General features: G+C 43.4%; 1 protein-coding gene across 17 annotated transcripts in view; it reads left to right on the top strand.

Annotated features, from left to right (window-relative positions):
- The first annotated feature begins 47 nt into the window (after positions 1-47).
- The window catches only part of GSTCD (glutathione S-transferase C-terminal domain containing), a 90382-nt gene continuing 68342 nt past the window's right edge, over positions 48-22087 (top strand). For 5 of the 17 annotated variants that reach the window (XR_014792020.1, XR_014792019.1, XM_084855766.1 and 2 more), the window contains exons 1-4: positions 48-85; positions 10787-11202; positions 16314-16766; positions 21713-21967. Coding sequence is in view for 12 of the 17 variants with exons in the window: in XM_084855766.1 (XP_084711892.1) it covers positions 10792-11202; positions 16314-16766; positions 21713-21967 (1119 nt within the window). In the remaining 5 variants the exon portion in view is untranslated. Of the gene's footprint in view, positions 272-2262; positions 2512-3166; positions 3349-5467; positions 5619-7310; positions 7458-10786; positions 11203-16313; positions 16767-21712; positions 21968-22087 lie in introns of all 17 variants that reach the window. The other 12 variants (XR_014792023.1, XM_084855769.1, XM_084855778.1 and 9 more) reach the window with 7 other exon arrangements.

Below are 22087 nucleotides of genomic sequence, written 5' to 3' on the forward strand. Positions count from 1 at the left end.
AGCGGCGGCCATGACGGAGGAGAGGAAGAGGCGGAGCCTGGAGCGCCAGCGGGGAGGCGGCTGCTGCGTGGCAAGGAGTGGCTGGGTAAGCGCCGAACGGACGGTCCGGTGGGAGCTGGGAAGGAAGAGGAGTGAGAGTTGAATTGGTGCCGGGGCTCAGATTCCAGAGCCCGTTTTCAACGCCGGGGCTCAACTATCCTGGAATACAGTGGTAATACAGATAAAGGCGTCCCTGAGCATGTGCAGAGTGTATCTCCTTCTTTCGCACTAGGTAGCCATAATTAGTCCTTATGCAGACTAGGTTTTTTTTGGAAGAGGCACCTTTTAAAGAAGCGGTGGGGTTGGGGGTAATATAGTTCACCCCTCTCCCGGCAATCCGCAGCTATTTCGTAATTGCACCCAGGTATTCTCCCGTTTCCAAAAGGGTAGCCCTGTCAGTCTCTTGCAGCAAAAATTACAGAGAGTCTTATGCAATCCTATGGAAATAAGACAGAAATAAGACTTACCCTTTTGCAATCCTATGGAAATAAGACAGAAATAAGGCGTACGACTCCCAGCATCCTTCGGCCAGCCACGCCGGCTGGGGAATGCTAGGAGTTGTGGATATATTTTGCTCTGTCTAAATATGCATAGGATTGCACATTTAAAGACCAACAAATTGAGCAGGGGGTTGGATTCGATGGTCTTATAGGCCCCTTCCAACCCTAGCATTCTATGATTCTGACATAGGCTTTTGTGAACTATAGTCCACTTCATCAGATGGATGGAGTATTATGGAGCGTTTCAGTTTTTTTATACAATACGTATGGGGTATGTATATGTGGAACTGTAAATATAGGTCAGAAGGAAAAGCCTGAAACTCTCCATATTTCTCCACGCATCTGATGAAATGGGCTACAGTCTACAAAAGTTTATACCAGAATAAATTTGTTAGTCTTTAAGGTGTCACAGGACTGTTGTTTCTACTCTTGCTACACTCTTCTCTTGCTTTGGGATCCGCAGAAGGAATTCAGATGGTACTCTAGGTGGTCCCAATTTGGCTCACAGGCATCCAGTTGCTGATCACTAATCTGATTTTCAGCCAGGACTGAGCTGAAAAGGACTAAGTATAACAGTCCCAATTTTTCTTTTTCTTGCAGGGAACTTATTCCTTTAATAGCTTAATGATCAGCCAAAATTCAACAGGTGGAGATATCCCCCAGTGTGTATGTGGAGGTGGGGAGAGCATCCACCGTTGAAGGTCTGCATGTCAGGCAGCATTTAAGCAGGGGAGGGGAACCTCTGGCCCTCCAGATGTTGGACTCCTATTCCCATTTGCCCCAGCCAGCATGGCCAATGGTTAGGGATGATGGGAGTTATAGTCCAACTACATCTGGCACACGACTCCTATTTTAAAATAAAAGGAGCACTGCTAAAAGAAATTGTAATAATACCTCATGTACTGTAATTTCTGGGAAATGTAAGCAAGGGCCACAGCTCAGTGCTAGACGGCTGAAGTAGTTCTCTCAGAGCACAATTCTACGCACGTTTAGACAGAAAAAAAACTCCTGCAAATCCCAGCAATCCCAAGTAGGACTTCTTTCTCTCTAAAGATGCATAGCATTACACCCTTAGGGCGCAATCCTATCCATGTTTAGACAGAGAAAAGGCCTACAGCTCCCAGCATGCCCCAGCCCAGCATGGCTGGCTGGGGCATGCTGGGAGTTGTAGGCCTTTTTTTCTGTCTAAACATGGATAGGATTGCGCCCTAAGGGTGTAATGCTATGCATCTTACTTGACTTATGTTCTTACTTTTTAAAATGTCTACCCACCTTGCAATTCAAAAGTGCATTATATAAAAATAAAATTAATTTGAAGCTGTTTTCACCACTTACACATAGCATTATTTAGACGAGAAGAAGAGCCCTTCTGGATCAGACTAAAGGCCTCTAGTCCAGCATCCTGTTTCCTACTGTGGCTAACCAGAGGCCTCTGAGAAGCCCTCAGGCAGTAGCCCTCTCCTGCTGTTGTTCTCCAGTAACTGGTATTCAGAGATGTACTGCCTCTAAAGCTGGAGACAGCATGTAGCCATTATTTCTAGTCATAAATAGATTTATCTTCCATGCATTTGTCTAATTCCCTTTTAAAACCACCGAAGCTACAGGGTTACATCTTGTGGCTGTAAATTCCATAAGTTAAGTATGTACTGTGTGAAGGCCCCTCTTCACACCTTCTGTTGTGGCTGTTCCCATTCCCTTTCATCCTATCTCATTCTCCTAACAGAGATACTATTCATATTCAGCTGTGCACTCACAAATATATCACATGGTAGTCTTGTGGGAAAGACTGAAGGCAAAAGGAGAAGGGGACGGCAGAGGATGAGATGGCTAGATAGCATCACCGATGCAATGAATATGAACTTGAGCACACTCCGGGAGAGAGCGGAGGACAGGAAGGCCTGGCATGCTATGGTCCATGGGGTCACGAAGAGTCGGACACGACTGAACGACTGAACAACAACAAAGTCTTGTGGTAGGGTAGGCTGTTATCATCCTACTGAGCCAGTGGTTTTTACACCTGCCCTCTGATGATACTAGTTATTGGTACACAGGGATGCAATAGTGCAGTGGTGGTGGCCAGCCTTTTCGGCAAATATGTCAGAAGTCCAAAGAATGTATACTGCATATTTCAGTAAATTTTACAGGTTTTGGTATAGTTTTTCTCTATACTGAATGGTGGAGCAAGCAGGAGTGCAGGCTCTTCTACTGTTGTCCAGGGGTGTCACAAAAGCCAAAGCCTCCCCCTCTTCTCTGGTTCCCTGTGGTCCCTTTAATCACAGGTTGGCAAACCATGCAGTAATTACTTCAATAGATGCCAGCGTTTCCTGTCTCACATAACCGTGACGAAACCTGTACTTGTAGAGGATTTGTTGTACCATATAAAAACAGACAGGGCTTTATTGTTAACCTTTTAAAGGCTGTTTCAGAGGATGTTTAAAAGCATGAAAAGTAGATATAGTTGTGGACTATGGAGTATTGGATGAATAAATTGTATTGGATTGTATTGGATGAATAAATTGTAATGGATGAATAAGGCCTTAAGGAAGGGTGGTCATACCAAAAATAGCCTAAAACTGCATTGGCATTCACAAGCATCCATACTTCTTTTTTTCTTTTCTTTTTTGTAGAAAGGTTATTAAAACTTATCCAGGTGTTCTGAGTGAAAAAGATTTAACTGCCATTAGTACAAGCTCTACTGTACAGGTTGAGTCACTTTCTTGAATTCCAGTTTTGGACAATGACAAATGATATCAGCATTTCTTGTCTGATGTTTTACAAAATCTGCTTTCTCTTGAGCTATGCTTGCAATGTAAGTTTTATTAGTGATAGGTATGTTACTGTTCTGATGTTGGTCAGCTGTTCGTGCACTGCTGCATTTTAAATAGTATTAAAGAAATTTTAGATGGTTCGTATCTTTTTTTATAATAACAAGAAAATTGTTCACTTAAAGAAAATAGCAATAATAGGTTTGAGTGACCAGTTAAACTGGAATAAAATGTAGAACCCTTTGAATATAGGAGGTTGTTTGTACTGCTCACTGCAATTTGCCTTGGGTTGAAAAAAGACCTTTTTTCTAGATAAATATTTGAAGTAATGACATTGAATTGTCTGTTTCATGACAGAAAGGCCTTTGTGGGTTTACTTTAAATATGAACACAATATATAACGGTGAGACTGAACTGAGCATGTTATCTTGGCGTTACCATGATCTTCTATGGAAGTCAGAGATTTAAAAATAAATAAATGACAGCACCAGTCTTGATATACACTAGTTTATGTAAGGCTGGATTTATGTATTACTTGTGAGTCTTTGAATGTGGAATTGTTTTGTTTTGTTATTAACAGTTTATTAGAGTTGAAAGATTTTCCAGTACAATACGTATAGTGAACCCTTCCCTTCTCCTGCCCCCTTGTTCCCATTCCCTCCACTTTAGGTTTTCCCCTCCCTTCTTCATATCATCCTATATTTAAAGACTAAAGGTTTCATGTATGTAAGTAAAACCATTAAGCAAAAATTAGATAAATAAATGTTTCATGGGGAAAAATATTACATTACTATACTGCCCAATAGCTAAAGCTCTTGGGGTGGTTTAATTTACAAGGATTAAATAAAAAATAGAAATAAAATAAAAGGTTTGTGTCATGCTTGTCTCTTTGCTGGCCTATACTGGTTTTGTATATGGATCATATTACTCTGCGTATAATTCAAGAAAATTTCCCCATATTAATTGGAATTGATTTTATTTTCATAATTTAGTCTAATATACCTTTTAATGGGCAGCTAAGGTCAATAGATCTTGAATCTAATTGTGTATACTTGGGGTTTTATTTGCTTTCCAGAGTTGTAGAATAAATTGCTTAGCTGTTTGTGTGGCCTTACCAAACCATGCAGTTTGGACAAATGGGACTTGCCCAAAATGGGCATCTTTTACATTGAGTGAAATTTCTAGGACCATGTTGATCCTGGTTAGGACCTCAAGCCAGAAAGGTATCATCGTTGGGCAACTCCATAACATATGCACTGGATTAGCCTGCGGACTGCTACACCTCTTATACTTTCCATGCTGTGAGATGTCCAGGGATTTGAATCGTTATGGTGTCCAGTGTACGCTGTATAAAATATTTTGCTGTACAAGCTACAGCCTGAAATCTATGTTAGATGGTTTGACAGATTTCAAGGCTACTTTTCAATGGGAGGTCTTCACTTTAGTTTCTAACTCTGCATTCCAATCCTCAGGGGTCCAAGTCCAGAGAAAGGGTAACTCAAAGCAAGCTGTACAGGGATTTGTTGGTCTGTCACAGCCTGTGCCATTTGATGTAGGTGTGGAATTGTTTTAGCGACCTAGGTTGAACTGTACATTTATATCTTTTACTATACCATTTGCAACATATCTCAGCTCCTGTACTGTCCTGATCTCTCTGGAGGTTGAAAATATGTTGCTTTCAATGTAAAAAAATAATATATGTGGGAACCAATGACATTGACCTGGTTGGACATAACGAGAACCCATAGTATGACCTGGTTTGCACATAACGACAACCCATCTGTTTAAAAAACTATGTGTTGTTGGGGACATGCAGGCACCCTGCCAGCAGTGTGCCTTCCTCTTTCGCGTTACAGCACAACCCATCATTGGCCATTAAGTGTAATCCTTTCCACTATGAAACTTAAGAATTGAGGTTGCAGACAAGAACTTAAGAAATGAACTTAAGAAAAAAAGAAAGAGGACACCGAAAGGTGGACTGAAGAAGCAATGTGTGTCTGGTGGCTGTCCTGTATGTTGACATATTTTTTCTCAATTGACTAGAACTTTTCTCATTGCTTGGAAGCCCACTGTGAATAAGGAATAATGTAGGTATTATTACATTATATTATATATTATTAGCACACTCTAATTGAGAATGTTACCTCATTGTTCTCTGCACAGAATGAGTTTAAAAGTGGCTTAGAGAGCTGCTTCCCTCTTCTGCAAACTCCACGGTACGGCTAATGTGAAAGAAAAGTGGAATTGGTGCATTTGCTCACAAATACCAGCTTGAAAGCTGAGACTGCAGATGAAGAGGAGACAGGAAGAACTGGTAGCTAAAAAGATATATCCTGCAAAACATGACTGTTTAAACTCTGTTTCAGTAATATGTTGAATTGTTGTTCGTTGTTGTTGTTGTTCAGTCGTTCAGTCGTGTCCGACTCTTCGTGACCCCATGGACCATAGCACGCCAGGCCTTCCTGTCCTGCGAATTTGTTGAATATTTCCTGATAAAATCAGAGGGCCACTCACACCCTTTAAATACCAGGTTCTGCTCCAGAACTTGCATTAGTACTGTGCACTTGGGTCATTAATATGTTTACTGAGAAGTAAATTCCATTGTTTTCAGTGTGATTTAATTTCAAGTAAGAGTGCTTAGAACTGATACCTTACAGTACAATCTTATGCATGCTTACTTAGAAATACGGGCCACTGTATTCACTGGAGCTTAATTCTAGGAAACCATGCTTAAAATTGCAGGCTTATTGTTATATAGCCATAGTGGTGCTCTGAAGCAACAGTGACCAACTAGAACAAGTGCTTTATGGTCACTGTTCAAGAACAATTATGTGCGTTAGTTGTACATAGTGTTGCAAAATGTAAATCAATCTATGAATTTAATTATAGATCTGGTTTGTACAGAACACTAACCCATGGTTTATTTATCCCATGGTTAACCTATGGTTTGTTGTCCTACTCAGAGTTTGACCTTGTTCGCACAATCAAAACAGCACACCGTGGTTGTTTAAGCCATTGTGAGCTGCAGCACATGCAGGACATGCCAGCCAGCATTTTGAGCATGCAACCTCCAGCCAGGGGTTGCCATGGCTTGTGGTATCATTTGAACCTGGGTGGCAGGGGTTATTTGAGGGTTAAATGGCCCTCGCATAACCCATGGTCTGTTGTAGGGTTATGCAACTGTTGTTTAACCCTCAAATAATCCCAGCTGCCCTGATTTGGATGACACAAGCTGCAGCAAGCCCCGGCTGGAGGTGGCACATTCAAAATGTTGGATGGCACACATCACAGCTCCTCTCAGATAAATTAACCCATGATGGGCTGTCGTGTCATTCAAACTTGTCCTTTGTCTGGTTGAACAAACCACGGTTTGTTTTCTTAATGTCTGGGTTGTTTGTTTCCCTCCTCCTTTGGACTCTCCCTCTCTGTATTCCAAATGTCTTTGTGGTTGAAGTACTGGCATATAGAATGGCTGTTTTTTGTGTTTTTTTACCATTCTTGCCTGCTGCCTCTGTGGCCTGATGAAACAACCCATAGTTCTGGATTCACATGTAACAACAACCCATGGTTTAAACAACTCAAGAGTACACAACTGAACAACAAACTGTGGGTTCTCTTTCTGAGTTGTTCATGGTTAACAAACCATGTTTTGTTAGCACTTCTGGGTTGGCACAACACGACAACCCAGAATTCAACAACACATACCATGGGTTAGTGTTATGTGCAACCCCAGCCATAGAGTTGTATACGTTAAAGATCTTTCGGAGAATATTTTAAAATAAATTATATTAACCTAGCCCTAAACAGTATTCATTTTGGCTGACCTAGAGGAATATGACTTTTTATATTTATAAAAAGATAGAGCAATTTTATGGCTTCCCAACAGTAAGGAATAAAGTTTATTTTTGCTAACTTAAAAAACAAAACAAAAAAATAACTTATAATGTAAGTGGTAAGCTGAAACTTACATTGTTCAACTTTGCAAATAGCCTGACTTTCTCTTCAGGGATCATTGTGCAGACAGTTATGAGGGTGAAGATGGATATTAAATCCTTCATAGGTGGTTGCCTTAAAACACTAGCTTTGAATGGCTAATGTTAAAGAGAAGTCTGCCTAAGGGCACTTGGAATTAAACATTTTAGCTCTTTACTTGGTGAGTGTTTTTTTTCATACTGTTTTTGTTTTGTTTTTAATCCTTTCCAATATTTGTAGCTCTGAGTCTTAGGTTGTCTGGCTTTTGAATATATGTTTGTGTCAAAAATGAATGGTTTGAGCATTATAAGTGGATCAACAATATTGCTACACCCCTTAGTGATAATGATTTTTTAAAAGAAAAATTTAAAACTCCTTTGCAGTTCCAAATTCTCTATTTACACTGAATGTGCTATTTCGTGCCCGTATGATGTGACTAAAATTATAAAGGTCATAATAAATTAGTACACTTGTGATTTGCATACTTAGATTACTCCAATGACGTGGCTGTAAGTGTAAAATCAATGTACAGATTGTAACTGTATTGGCTGATACATGCTTTGGGATTCCTTCTCAGGTCTGAAAATTAGGATATAAATATTGGTATAAGGAAATAGGCGCACTTTTTGGTATAATGAAGGCATCTGACATGGTATTATGTTTTTCATCTACAATTCTTTTGGAAGTGTGCCATCTAGTGTCCCAAGTGTTGCAGCCTAATTTGTGATTTATGTGAAGGTCAATGTAATGTGAATTTTATTAAAGATATAGTATTGTCTCTGTGGCCAATGGCCTCCAGAAATCAGGAGAATTATAATTCTACAAATAATTGATTTTCTTAATACTATGTTAAATTATCTTCAGATTACTGTAAGAAGGCTCTTGGTTGAAAAAGAGTCTTCCACCAAGTATTCAGATAATTTGAATTGAAATTATTTTAAAATACAATGGGCAGTATCCTATGCTGCCTGTGTGCCAGAAGAACATACCACTAGCGCAATGGGGAGCTAGTAGTTGTTAAAGCAACCCCAAATGAGCAGGAATGCTCATTTCTGGAATGGGGCAGGTCAGCAGAGCTCACAGAAGGGAGCTCTGCTGACCTCTCCAGATGCGGAAATGAGTGTTTCCACTCATTTCTGGGGTTCCTTTACAAAGTGCCAACTCCCCATTGGACAAGTGGTGGATCCTGCTGACACAACGCAGTCAGCGGGAGCACAGTGGCCCCTTTTGATAATCCCCAGTCCAAAGAACTGAGGAGAAATATTTATTACGACGCAACCTGATACATGTTTACTCAGAAGTAAGTTCTACTGTGTTCAGTGGTTGAATTGCCTGGTAAATGTGTTTAGGATTGCAGCCTGTCAGCACAATCCTGAACATGTTTATTTTATTTATTTATTTATTAAATTTCTTAATCGCCCATCTGGCTGGTCATCCGGCCACTCTGGGCAATGTACAACAGCACAATTTAAAACAGTAAAATTATACATTAAACATTATTTTAAAATACCCTAACCCACCCCAAATGCCTGCCTGAAAAACCAAGTTTTCAGTGCGTGGCGGAAGCTCATTGAAGAGGGGACATGGCAGAGTTCCCTAGGGAGGGAGTTCCACAGAGTGGGGGCCACCACAGAGAAGGCCCTCTCCCTCATCCTCACCAGCCTAGCTGTACTGGCTGATGGGACAGAGAGAAGGCCATCTGAGGCTGATCTTGTTAAGCGGCCTGTCTGGTGTTGCTGGAGGCACTTCTTGAGATAGGCTGGGCCGGAACCATATAGGGTTTTAAAGGTCAAAGCCAACACCTTGAATTTGGCCTGGAAAACAACTGGCAACCACTGCAACTCCTTCAGCACCAGAGTGATGTGATCATGCTGGCGGCTGCCTTTAATCAGGCAAGCTGCTGCATTCTGCACCAGCTGCAGCTTCCGAACCGTCTTCAAGGGTAACCCCACATAGAATGCATTACAGTAGTCTAGATGAGAGAAGACCAGGGCATGTACTACCGATGGGAGCAGATGGTCGGGCAGGTAGGGGCGCAGCCGCCATATCAGATGGAGTTGGTACAATGCTGTCCAGCTCACAGCTGACACCTGAGCCTCCATGGACAGCTGGGAGTCTAAAATGACCCCCAGGCTGCAGACCTGGTCTTTCAAGGGTAGCCGTACCCCATTCAACACCAAGTCAACATCCCCCAACCTCCTGTTGTCTCCCACCAAAAGTACCTCGGTCTTGTCAGGGTTCAGCTTATTCCTCCCTATCCAGTTTATTCAGAAGTAAATTCCTCTATGTTCAATGAAGTTTACTTTCTAGTAAGTATGTTCAGGATTGCAGACTTAAGAGTTGCTCTGGAAACTGTTGCACAAGCTAACTGAAGACATTTTTCAATGCAGCACCACAGCATATTGGAGCTTGTGTTGCACAGTCAGTAAAGAACATGGTCAGTAAAGAAGATACAGGGGCCACTTTCAGTTTAACTCAGTGTGAATGAGGCTAGTCTTCTCCTGGGCTTGCACAGTTCCCCCTCCCCTCTCTTCTTTCCATGCAGCAAGAAAAGGAATTTGGAAATTTCTGTTCTTAGTTAACTTTGGCTTTCCATGTTGTCTGAACCTGGAACTGTGATTAACATTAATGCTGGTTAACTAATCAACCAGCTTCAGAAACCATGGTTTGAAGTTGCCTTATTTAAAACCAGCTATACTTACTGTTGACCACAGTTTGTTACTCCAGATGACACAACCAATTGTGGAAAAAATTCTTCTGAACTCCTCTTCTTCAACACACAGAAGGAGGGGAGTGGGAGCATGCAACGCCAGAATAATGCTACGCTCTTTAATGTTGCACTAAACCATGGTTTAATGTGACATATGAATGCAACCAGGTTGTAGCATGTAAGTAAGTGCCTAGAGACCTTCTGTGATGGGCCAGCCTCGTAGATCACCTTACTTCCTTGTGCTGCTCCTCCCTCTTGACTCTACATCTGAGCTGTTTCTCTGTCACACTCACTGCCTCCCCCTCTGTGAGTTGCTGAGTTCCCACAGAAGGAGAAGTTGTGGTTGGGCTCTGATCCAACTGATTAGCCTGCCCGTGGGAAGAGTCTTCCCTGTCTGTCTCCTTGAGGTTTGGTTTCTCCACCCCACCCTTGCCTAGTTTATCATCAGACTCTTCCCTGTTCTCTGCAGGGAGTCTGGGCCCAATCCTGACACCTTGCCAGCAGCTGCTAGTGATGTGGAGGTAGGAAATACAGCATGGTGGTGTTACAGGGACACAAGTAAGGATGCCTGAACATTATAGAGTGAAGAGTAATTTGATATGGGGCTGGTGTGCTAAGTTCAATGTTTTGTTTTGCCCTGGGGCTTTAGTTTTAGAATGTTGTGATGAAACTGGTTCATGAATGGATAATGCCAGTACATGTAGGGACTGAAGTCTGCATCAAAGCTTTGTAAAACATCAAGCCCCCCCCCCCATATATATCTCATATAATAATTTATTACTTGCATTTCTTCCTTTAAGAAAAAATGAAAGATATTACTGAAGATCACCTGTACCTAGACTACTTTGATCAGAATGAAGACTGTATTTTTCCTCTCCACACATCTATAGCCTTGTTCCTGTTGTCATACTGTGACTGCAAGACATTCAAAGTTTTTTTAGTATCTCCGAGTGAAAATGCTTCAGATGCCCGGCTTACAGACAAAGTTCTGCCAGCGGATCTGGAGATTTGCCTCATCAAAAGCTCTGAACTTCCATTGGTTGTCCAGAGCTGCTGTTTACCTGCTACTGTTGAGAAGAATGGAACATTTTGTCGCGCAGGACTTGCTGTGGTATTGAGGCACATAATATATAAAACATATCAGTCAGACCCATCAAAGGAGAACATTTTGGAACTCTTGGGCTTTAAAAAGACCTGTTTGAAAGCTTGTGCTGAAGTAAGTTTATTTCTAATAGAACCGTTTAACACTGCTTTGTGATAAACTTCAAATATATTAAATCTTGTTCAGTGCATGATGTAATGTGGAAGGGACCAGTTACCACACTACCTTCTAGTATATGAAAGCAAAGCATGTTTCTTGAATCATTGCAAGGAGGCACCAACATAAGACAACGATAGATGTTTAGGATGGAATAAATTCAAGGAAACCATGTAAAATAATTAAATATTATCTGGTGCCAATAACAATGAATACTCATTTGAAACTGCTGCTAGAATTTTGCATGTGAGTAACACGGCCTTGGAGCAAGGGAAGGATCAGTAATAGTAAGGTCTTTATATATATTGGACCATTGAACCCTGGTTTATTAAAGGTTTGATAAACTTCCAAAGTAAATGAGAACTTGGAAGGATATTGTGCCTAGTAAATGTAATGGCAGGGTTCCATAGGGCTATTGCAGGCATACCAACTGATGGGTTTTTTACACTGGTTTTACCTTTGAATAGCAGACCCTAATGCCATATTACAAAGTGCTTTTGAATATCCACTTAGCTTCAAAAGTAGTTTGCCATGTGGCACGGAAAGCCACTGTTTGAAATACACAAGCCCAGAGCCACTTTAGGTGTATGGAACTAGTCTTTTAATCTTGTCCAATATGTGACAAAGCATCAGCAAACAAGCATTTTAAGCAACAGGGCGAATTTAGCAACAGGGCGAGGAAGCCAGGACTGTTGACTCTTTCCTCCCTATTCTGTACTCACAGTAAGTAACTGTAAATAAATAACTATAAATAATTTCCCCACCTTCTTGTAGTAAACATCTAAGTTTTCTAGGGAAAACACACCCAAATAAAAAACCAGTTACAAAGGTAGAAGCCAGCAGGGCAGTAGGGGCTCTCCAGTGGATTGCACTGAGTGCCACATGTATGACTATCTACTTGCTGGAAGGAAGTTGTGGGTGTGTGCTCAGTGTAATGAGCTCCTGGCTGTCAGGGAACAAGTGGATTCCCTTGAGGCCAAGGTTGCTGACCCTGGAGAAGCTAACAGAGGCAGAGAGGTTGGTGGATGAGATTTTCAGGGACCTATTAGCTTTGTCTTACTCCTAGAGTGACAGCTCCTCTTCTGTCATGGACAATGCAGGTCTCGGGGAAGGAGGGTGTCATTCTGAGGAAGAAGGAAATAATCCCTTACAAGGGACCTTTCCTCGGAAAATGAACAAATATCCTCTCGCACCAAGGAAGTGCCTCTGGGAGGAGGGGACCTTGTGGTAGTGGGAGATTCGATCATTAGACACATAGACAGCTGGATTTGTGATGGGCGGGTAGATGGCTTGGTAAATTACTTGCCTGGTGCGAAGGTTGCGGATATCACAAGTAATCTAGATAGCCTAGTAGATAGTGCTGGGGGAGAGTCAGTGATCATGATCCATGTTGGTACCAGCGATGTTGGGAAATGTAGTTGTGAGATCCTTGAAGCCAAATTTAGGTTGCTAGGTAGGAGGTTGAAATCCAGGACCACCAAGGTGGCTTTCTCAGAAATCCTACCTGTTCCACATGCAGGGCCAGCTAGACAGGCAAAGCTGAGGAGTCTCAGTGCATGGATGAGACTGTGGTGCAGGGAGGAGGGGTTCTGATTTGTTAGGTACTGGGGAACATTTTGGGTCAAGCTGGGCCTATACAAGAGGGATGGACTTCACTTGAACCAAAATGGAACCAGACTGCTGGCGCTAAACATAAAAAGGGTGGCAGAGCAGCTTTTAAACTAAACCCTGGGGGAAAGCCGACAGGAGCTGGAAAGCATTCAGTTCGGGTTAAATCATCCCAAAGATGAAAATATTTTTGATTGCCCAAATGTAGAAGGGGAGGAAATAGGCCAGGAGTACATGGTAGAACATCATAACAGCCAATCAAAGGGGCCATTGTTCCATAGCAAAAGATGCATCTGGGGAAGGATACTGTGTATAGGTGTTTTTATGCAAATGCTAGAAGCATCCAAGCCCAAATGGGAGAGTTGGAGTGCTTGATTTTAAAGGAAAACTTAGATATAGTGGGCATTACAGAAACCTGGTGGAGTGGAGATAACCAGTGGGATACAGTCATCTTTGGATATAAACTCTATAGGAAGGACAGGAAAAGGCATACTAGGGGAGGTGTTGCCCTGTACATCAAAGAGGGCATAGTGTCGAGCGGCCTAGAACACCTAAAAGGGGTAGGCTCTTCCACAGAAGCACTGTGGGTGACAATACCAGGCTCCAAAACTAATTTAGTGCTAGGAACATGATATTGTCCCCCAGACCAGAATGCTCAGAGTGACCTTGAGATGGAAAATGAAATCAGGGAGGCCTCCAAACAAGGAAGTGTTGTAATAATGGGAGACTTCAATTGCCCCCACATTGATTGGATAAATACATATTCCAGCCATGACAAAGAGGTTAAATTTCTCAATGCTCTAAATGATTGTGCCCTAGAACAGTTGGTCATGGAACCAACCAGAGGGAAGGATTTGATCCTAATGGTGTCGCCCAGGACCTAGTACGAGATGTAAATGTGGTTGAACCAATTGGAAACAGTGATGACAGTGCTATGAGATTTAATATATATTTAGGTGGAAAATTTCCCAAGAAATCCAACATAGTCACATTTACTTCAAAAGAGGAAATGAGGGAGCTGGTGAAAAGGAAGTTAAAAGGAGGAGTCAAGAGCATTAAATCCCTTCAAAATGCTTGGAGATTACTCAGAACCACAATAATAGAAGCCCAGCTAAAATGTATACCACAGGTTAGGAAAGGTAGCACCAAGTCCAAGAGGTCATTGGCAAGGTTAATGAGCAATGTTAAGGGAGCTGTTAAGAGAAATGAGAGCTTCCTTCAGAAAATGGAAGTCTTCCCCAAGTGAGGAAAACAAAAGGAAGCACAAGCTTGCACAAAGGCGATGCAAGCAAACAATAAGAGATGCAAAAAAATATTTTGAAGAGCATATCGCTAAGAACATCAAGGCCAACAATAAAGAAGTCTTTAAATATATCAGAAGCAGAAAACCAGCTAGAGAAGCAGTTGGACCATTGGATGACAATGTAGTTAAAGGAGTACTGAAGGAGGATAAGGAGACTGCAGAAAAGCTGAATGAATTCTTTTCATCCGTCTTCTCTGCAGAAGATACATGACAGATACCTGTGCCTGAACTGAAGTTTTCAGGAAGGGAGTCTGAGGAACTGAGGCAAATAGTGGTGACAAAAGATGAAGTTCTCAACCTTGTTGATAAATTGAAAGCAAAGAAATCACCAGGCCAGATGGTATCCATCCTATAGTTGTCAAAGAACTCAAATATAAAATTGCTGATCTTCCAACCAAAATATGCAACATGTCTCTAAGATCAGCCAGAATCTTATACCAGAAGACGGGAAGATGCCCAATTTTCAACACCAATTTTCAAAAGGGGATCCGAGGGGATCCAGGAAATTAAAGGCCAGTTAGCTTAATATCTGTTCCAGGTAAATTGGTTGAAGGCATTATTAAAGAAAAAATTAGTAAGCACATAGAAGGGCAAGCCCTGCTGAAAAAGAATCAACATGGCTTCTGCAAAGGTAAGTCCTGTCTCACTAACCTTTTAGAGTTCTTTGAGATAAACATGTAGACAGGGGTGATCTGGTAGGCATTGTTTCTGTGGACTTCCAAAAGGCTTTTGACAAAGTCCCTCACCAAAGACTCTTGAGCAAACTTAGCAGTCATGGAATAAGAGGACAGGTCCTCTTATGGATCAGAAACAGGTTAAAGAAGAAAAAGCAGGGATTAGGAATAAATAGTCATTTCTCCCAATGGAGGGAAGTAAATAGTGGGGTCCCATAGGGATCTGTGTTACGACCAGTGCTTTTCAACCGCTTCATAAATGATCTGGAATTAGGAGTTGAGCACTGATGTGGCCAAATTTGCGGATGACAACAAATTATTTAGGGTGGTTAAAACTAAAAGGGATTGTGAAGAGCTCTAAAAGGATCTCTCTAACCTGAGGAATGGGCATCTAAATGGCAAATGCGGTTCAACGTAAGGAAGCATAAAGTGGAGTTCCTTCCTTCCTTCAACGTTCCTTCCTTCAACGTAAGGAAGCATTGGGCCAAAAAATCCCAACTTCAAGTATAACCTGATGGGATCTGAGCTAGCAGTGACCAACCAGGAAAGAGATCTTGGGGTTGTGGTGGACAGCTCAGTGAAGATGTCAACCCAGGGTGTGGCCGCTGTAAAAAAAGGCAAACGTGTTAGGTATAATTAGAAAAGGAATTGAGAATAAAACAGCCAATATCATATTGCCCCTATACAAATCTATGGTGCCACCACACTTGAAATACTGTGTCCGGTTCTGGTCACCACCTAAAAAATGATATTGTAGAGCTGGAAAAAGTGCAGAAAGAGGCAACTAAAATGATCAAGGGGCTGGAGCATCTCCTCTATGAGAGAAGGTTACAACAACTGGGATTGTTTAGCTTGGAAAAAAGGAGGGTAATGGGAGACATAATAAGAGGTGTACAAAAGTATGCAGGGTGTGGAAAATGTGGAGACATTTTTCTCCCTCTCTCAAAATACTAGAACCTGGAGTCATCCTATGAAGCTGATTGGTGGGAGATTCAGGAGAGATAAAAGGAAGTACTTCTTCACACAGCGCATAGTTAAACTATGGAACTCGCTACCACAGGATGGAGTGATGGCCACCAATTTGGATGGCTTTAAAAGGGGGTTGGACAAATTCCTGGAGGAAAAGGCTATCAATGGCTACTAGTCTTGATGGCTGTGTGCTATCTCCAGTACCGGTGAGCCTATGTACACCAGTTGCTGGGGAACATGGGTGGGAGGGTGCTGTTGTGCTCATACCCTGCTTGTGGGTTCCTGGTCAACAGCTGGTTGGCTACTGTGTGAACAGAATGCTGGACAAGATGGACCCTTGGTCTGATCCAGTATGGCTCTTCTTATGTATGTGTAGACTAGAGGTTTATCCCTGCCACAAAAACAGCTGGGCCACACTGTGTGTGACACTTCAGCCTTTTGTTGGAATGTCTCTAGTTTACGATAAATACAGCTATAAAATCAATCTTTATCTGATTGAACATACTAATTTACAGGTTAGTGAATGGACGAGACTTTGTGAAATCAGCATTCCTCTGGCAGTTGAAAACTCTCTGAAGGTGTCTCCTGATCAGCATCAGAATATTCCGGAGGAGGTACTTCAGTTTGAAAAGAAGTTGGGAGAACCAGTAAGAGTGCACAACGATGACAAAATTCGAAGGCAGAAAGTTCAACAGCAAAAAATATTTGTCAAGAAAGCAAATAATGATGCTTCCTCACAAGCAGAAAGATTAGCAGAGAATCTGGAATCCTGTCCTGCGGATCTGGAACTGAGAGTAGCTTTCTCGAAGTTAACTGTGCAGAAAATACCAGTTGCTACCAACAGGGAGCCCTCTCACATTAGGAAGATGAAAACATCGGAGCTCCCACTCTTGGAACATGTTTTTGCTGAAGGACTTTATTTCACTTTGGCAGATGTAGTTCTCTTTCCATGCATACATCATTTTTTGGTAAGTATTAATAAATGTATATACTTTCTTTTCAAATAGATAGTATTATCTAGTAGGTGGTGGGAAGTATCCAATCCCTTGGAACCTATATAGGCATATTCATCTTCACTGTATAGATATTCTTTTCACTATATTCAGAGAGGACCAAATGAAGATGCCTCACAGTGTCGTCTAAGCATGCTTATTCAGAAGTATATCTCACTGGATTCCATGGAACGTACTCCCTACTATAGGGGTAGGCAACATGGTGCTTGCAGGCACCAGTCTGCCCTTGGACACCTTTATTGGTGCCTGCCAAGGTGCCCTACCACTCCCAGTTAAAACACACACACACACACACACACACTATTTTTTACAGCACCTGGTATTCTGTAAAATAGGTTTTGGTTGGTGTTGAGAACTCTGAGTTCAAAGGAGTTGTTTAGCATGTTGGGGCTCAGACCCAACTTCTGTCTTGTATTCAATCTTTTAAGCAGGTTACTTGTCCTTTACCATGCCTCCCATGGCAGCCATCTTGTGGTGGTGCCAGGACAGTTTCTCACATTGCTGAATGTGCTCATGGCCCCAAAAGGTCGCCCTAGTAAGTGTGCTTTGGATTGCATCCTCTCCAAATAATTAAGAAATTAGGAGTCAGCATCAAGAATGTCTATACCAGCCAGAAAACATCTTGATTGAGCCAGGATTTATAATGTTTAATTCTTTTACTTTAATGTAGGTCATAGGCTTTCAATAGGTAACCCTACTTGGGACAATATTGTTGCTTTTGTCTGATGATGATGATGATGATGATGAAATTTATTAATCGCCCGTCTGGCTGGTCACCCAGCCACTCTGGGCGATGTACAACATACAATAAAACAGTTTAAAACAATAAAATTCTAAAATAAAAACATTTTCTAAAATACCCTAACCCACCCCAAATGCCTGCCTGAACAACCACATTTTTAATGCATGACGGAAGCTCATTAAAGAGGGGGCATGACGGAGTTCCCTAGGGAGGGAGTTCCACAGAGTGGGGGCCACCACAGAGAAGGCCCTCTCCCTCATCCTCACCAGCCTAGCTGTACTGGCTGATGGGACAGAGAGAAGGCCATCTGAGGCTGATCTTGTTAAGCGGCCTGTCTGGTGTTGCTGGAGGCACTTCTTGAGATAGGCTGGGCCGGAACCATATAGGGTTTTAAAGGTCAAAACCAACACCTTGAATTTGGCCCGGAAAACAACTGGTAACCAGTGCAACTCCTTCAGCACTGGAGTGATGTGATCTCGCTGGCGGCTGCCTTTAATCAGGCGAGCCGCCGCGTTCTGTACCAGCTGCCGCTTCCGAACCATCTTCAGGGGTAATCCCACGTAGAGCGCATTACAGTAGTCTAAACGAGAGGAGACCAGGGCACGTACTACCGATGGGAGCAGATGGTCGGGAAGGAAGGGGTGCAGCCGCCGTATCAGATGGAGTTGGTACAGCGCTGTCCGGCTCACAGCTGACACCTGAGCCTCCATGGACAGCTGGCAGTCCAAAATGACCCCCAGGCTGCGGACCTGGTCTTTCAAGGGTAGCCGTACCCCATTCAGCACCAGGTCAACATCCCCTAGCCTCCTCTTGTCTCCCACCAAAAGTACCTTGGTCTTGTCAGGGTTCAGCTTCAGCTTCCAGCCACTCACCGTCTCCAGACATTTGGACAGGGATTCTACGGCCAACCTTGGTGAAGATTTGAATGAGAGGTAGAGCTGCGTGTCATCCGCATATTGATGACACTGCGCCCCAAACCTCCTGATGATAGCCCCCAGCGGCTTCACATGGATGTTAAATAGCATCGGGGAGAGGATGGAACCCTGTGGCACCCCACAAGTAAGTGGCCACGGGTCCGAAACCTCCTCTCCCAGTGCTACCCTCTGATACCTGCCAGAGAGGAAGGACCGGAACCACCGCAATACGGTGTCTCCAATGGCCAACCCCTCCAGGCGGTCCAGGAGGATACCGTGGTCAACGGTATCAAAAGCCGCTGAGAGGTCGAGGAGAACAAGGAAGGAGCATTCACCCCTATCCAGAGCCCTCCTCATATCATCTACCAAGGCGACCAAGGCCGTTTCTGTCCCATGCCCAAGCCTGAAGCCCGACTGAAATGGGTCTAGATAATCAGTTTCTTCCAAGTGTGCCTTCAACTGCACCGCCACCACCCGCTCAATCACCTTGCCCAAAAATGGCAGATTTGAGACTGGGCGAAAGTTGTTCAGAACTTGAGGATCCAAGGAGGGCTTCTTTAAGAGCGGTCTTATCACTGCCTCCTTGAGGGCTGATGGCATCACTCCCTCCTCAAGGGAGGCGTTCACCACCGCCCTGATCCTCTCACCCAGTCTCTCTCTGCAGCCCATAATGAGCCAAGATGGGCAAGGATCAAGTAAGCAGGTGGTCGGCTGTACAGATGAAAGCTCCTTGTCCACTTTATCAGGAGGAAGAAGCTGGAACCGATCCCACAAAACCGGTTTGCCACAGGCCGCCTCTTGCTCACTAACTGTATCCACAGCGTGCAGAGTAACACACCTAATCTGGTCAATTTTATCTGCAAAGTGCCTTGCCAAGGCCTCACAGGAGGCCTTAGAATGCTCCAGTGGTTCCGGAGCCACAGGACCGACCAGGCTCCGGACCACTTGGAACAGCCTCCTGGGACAGCACTCTGCAGACGCGATGGAGGCAGCATAATATTCCTTTTTTGCTGCCTTCACCGCCACGTGATAGGCTGAAGATACAGCTCTAGCCCGTGTCTGATCGTCTTTGGAGCGAGACTTCCGCCACCGGCGCTCTAGCCGTCTCACCTCCTGTTTCAGAGCTCGTAACCGCGGATTGAACCATGGTGCAGTCCGAGCCCTGTTCAGGGGGAGAGGGCGTTTCAGAGCCACCTGATCTAATGCCCCAGTGATTGCGGCATTCCAGCCACCCACCAGGGACTCGACCGAGTGGCCGTTGGCGTGCCCCAGAGAATTCCCAAGCGTGTTCAGAAATCCATTTGGATCCATAAGACGCCTGGGGCGGACCATTTTAATGGGTCCTCCACCCCTGCGGAGGGGTTGTGGAACCGAGAAGTCCAACGTCACCAGATAGTGATCTGACCATGACAAGGGGGTGGTGGATATACCCCCGACTTCCAGATCACTCCCGCTTCTCCAGAAACAAACACAAGGTCTAGTGCATGACCAGCTACATGGGTGGGCCCAGTTAGAATATGGTGCAGCTCCCAGGAGGCCATGGTCTCCATGAAGTCCCGAGGTGCTCCTGTGAGGATGGCCTCCGAATGTACGTTGAAGTCCCCCAACACCAATAAGTTAGGGGACTGTACACGCACATCAGAGACCACCTCAAGCACCTCGGCCAGGGAGTCAGTCGTGCAGCGGGGTGGACGGTACACGAGCAGAATCCCCAGACTGCCCTTCGGGCCCAACCCGAACATGCACTCAGCAACCTTGGTCTCCTGGAGAGGGGGTCTGGTGAAGACCAAGGACTCTCGGTAGATAACAGCCACTTCCCCTCCCCGATCCCCAGCTCTCGGCTGCTGTGCATATGAAAATCCAGCTGGACACATGGCTGCAAGGGTTGGAGCAGCAGCCTCGGCCAGCCAGGTCTCCGTAATACATGCCAGGTCTGCACCCTCATCCAGGATCATGTCATGGATGAGGGAGGTTTTCTGGCTAACAGACCTGGCATTGCAGAGCAGCAAGCGAAGGCCAGAAGATGGGGCATCATTAAGCATCAGAGTAACAGCTTTTAACTTGAATAAATACCAGTCTGCATATGGCGGGAAACTTCTACATGCTTTTGCTCAAATGCCTCAGTTTGCTTCATCCTTTCCCCAATAAAAGCACTGGGATGCAGGGGTTCTTTAACTAGACTCCTTTTTGCTTCCAGTTGCAGGACTAACGCAGTTTCAGTCATGGACAAAGTCTTAGTCAGCTTTAGGCCAAAACAGTGTTCTACTTGGTCCGCAATTCAACTTACATTAGTAGTAGTTGTTGTGACTAATGTCTGCCCCACCTGTTTTCATGAATAACTTGAGCTGGATTGGGACCTTGCTACATTTAAACCTGTAATGTGCAGGTTGTGGTTTTACTATGGAAAAGCTATGCTGATATCAGACATAGGCCATGGTCAATACTCTGTGTGCATAAGCCAGCAACAAACCATGGCTTATGACTATGGCTTGTCTGGGGATAGACAACCCAGAGTTCCCAGTTCGCATGTAATGATAAACAAACAATGGACAGAAGGTCTGTGGTTTGCCACTCCCACTTGCAGCGGGAGTGATAGGCCAGCATGCATAAGCATGGTAGTTATAAATAATAAGTCCGTTGGGCCTACCTGGCCCTTCTCCAACACTCCCCTAGTTAATGAAACATGTTAGCTTCTACTGCAAGAATAGTACCAGTGGTTTGAGGCTTGTGCATATGCGCTAGCTATTGGATGTTTGGGGAAGGGATGTATGGCACCACCCACACTTTTCTGCAAGGCTAAAATCGCTCTACCATGGAAGGCTACCTGCACCCTGGGTCTTGACATAGCATAGAGCTAAAATATAGCCTAATTGAGTCTCCAATAGAGGAGACAAAAAGGGGTATAATTATTATGAATAAATAAATAGCTTTGTGTGTGTGTTTTTTAAAAAACTTAAAACTATCTGGCTGTTCAGTCACTCTTTGGAGTTGTCGAGATTAATTTAGGAATAGCTTCTGGGGCAAGCTCCCAGTTTTGGTCTGGAGTTTGGGGCTGCCTAAATCACTCAATACCAATAGTACAAAATGTGGGAAAATGTGTCAAGAAAGTCAATTCATCCCTGGGTGCATCCACCAGGAAATGAATATAGTAAGACAAAGAAGACATACTCATTTCGCACTTTGTGTACATCAAGTTGTTTCATAAACTGTCATTGTAATGCAGAATTTTATATTCTTCCTTGAAGGCTTTCAGCAAGAAATACCAGGAGAACATGTTACAGTTGCCTTTGATATCCCGTTGGTACCAGAGAGTTCAGGAAGTACCTGGAATAAAGCGAGCTGCTGTCAAATGCAATATGCAATTTTTCAAGTATGCAGGATCATTCTCTTTACCAGATGAACACCTGCAGAGTATCTGCACAGTTTCTGATGAGCCAGAAGAAGAACATGAAGATATTCATTTTATAGGTGGACCAAGGCCAGCCATGACAAAATTAATGGTAGATTAATAGTTACATTACTGATTACATATATTAACCATGAAAACATTTTGCCTCTATTTAGGATGTTGCAAATTTGAATAAAGAGCATTTTATTAGAGTTTATTAGACAAGATATGT

The sequence above is a fragment of the Heloderma suspectum genome, chromosome 5 (genome assembly GCF_057233095.1).
Source record: "Heloderma suspectum isolate Gila_16-S chromosome 5, 16-S_ref, whole genome shotgun sequence".
Lineage (NCBI taxonomy): Eukaryota > Metazoa > Chordata > Lepidosauria > Squamata > Helodermatidae > Heloderma > Heloderma suspectum.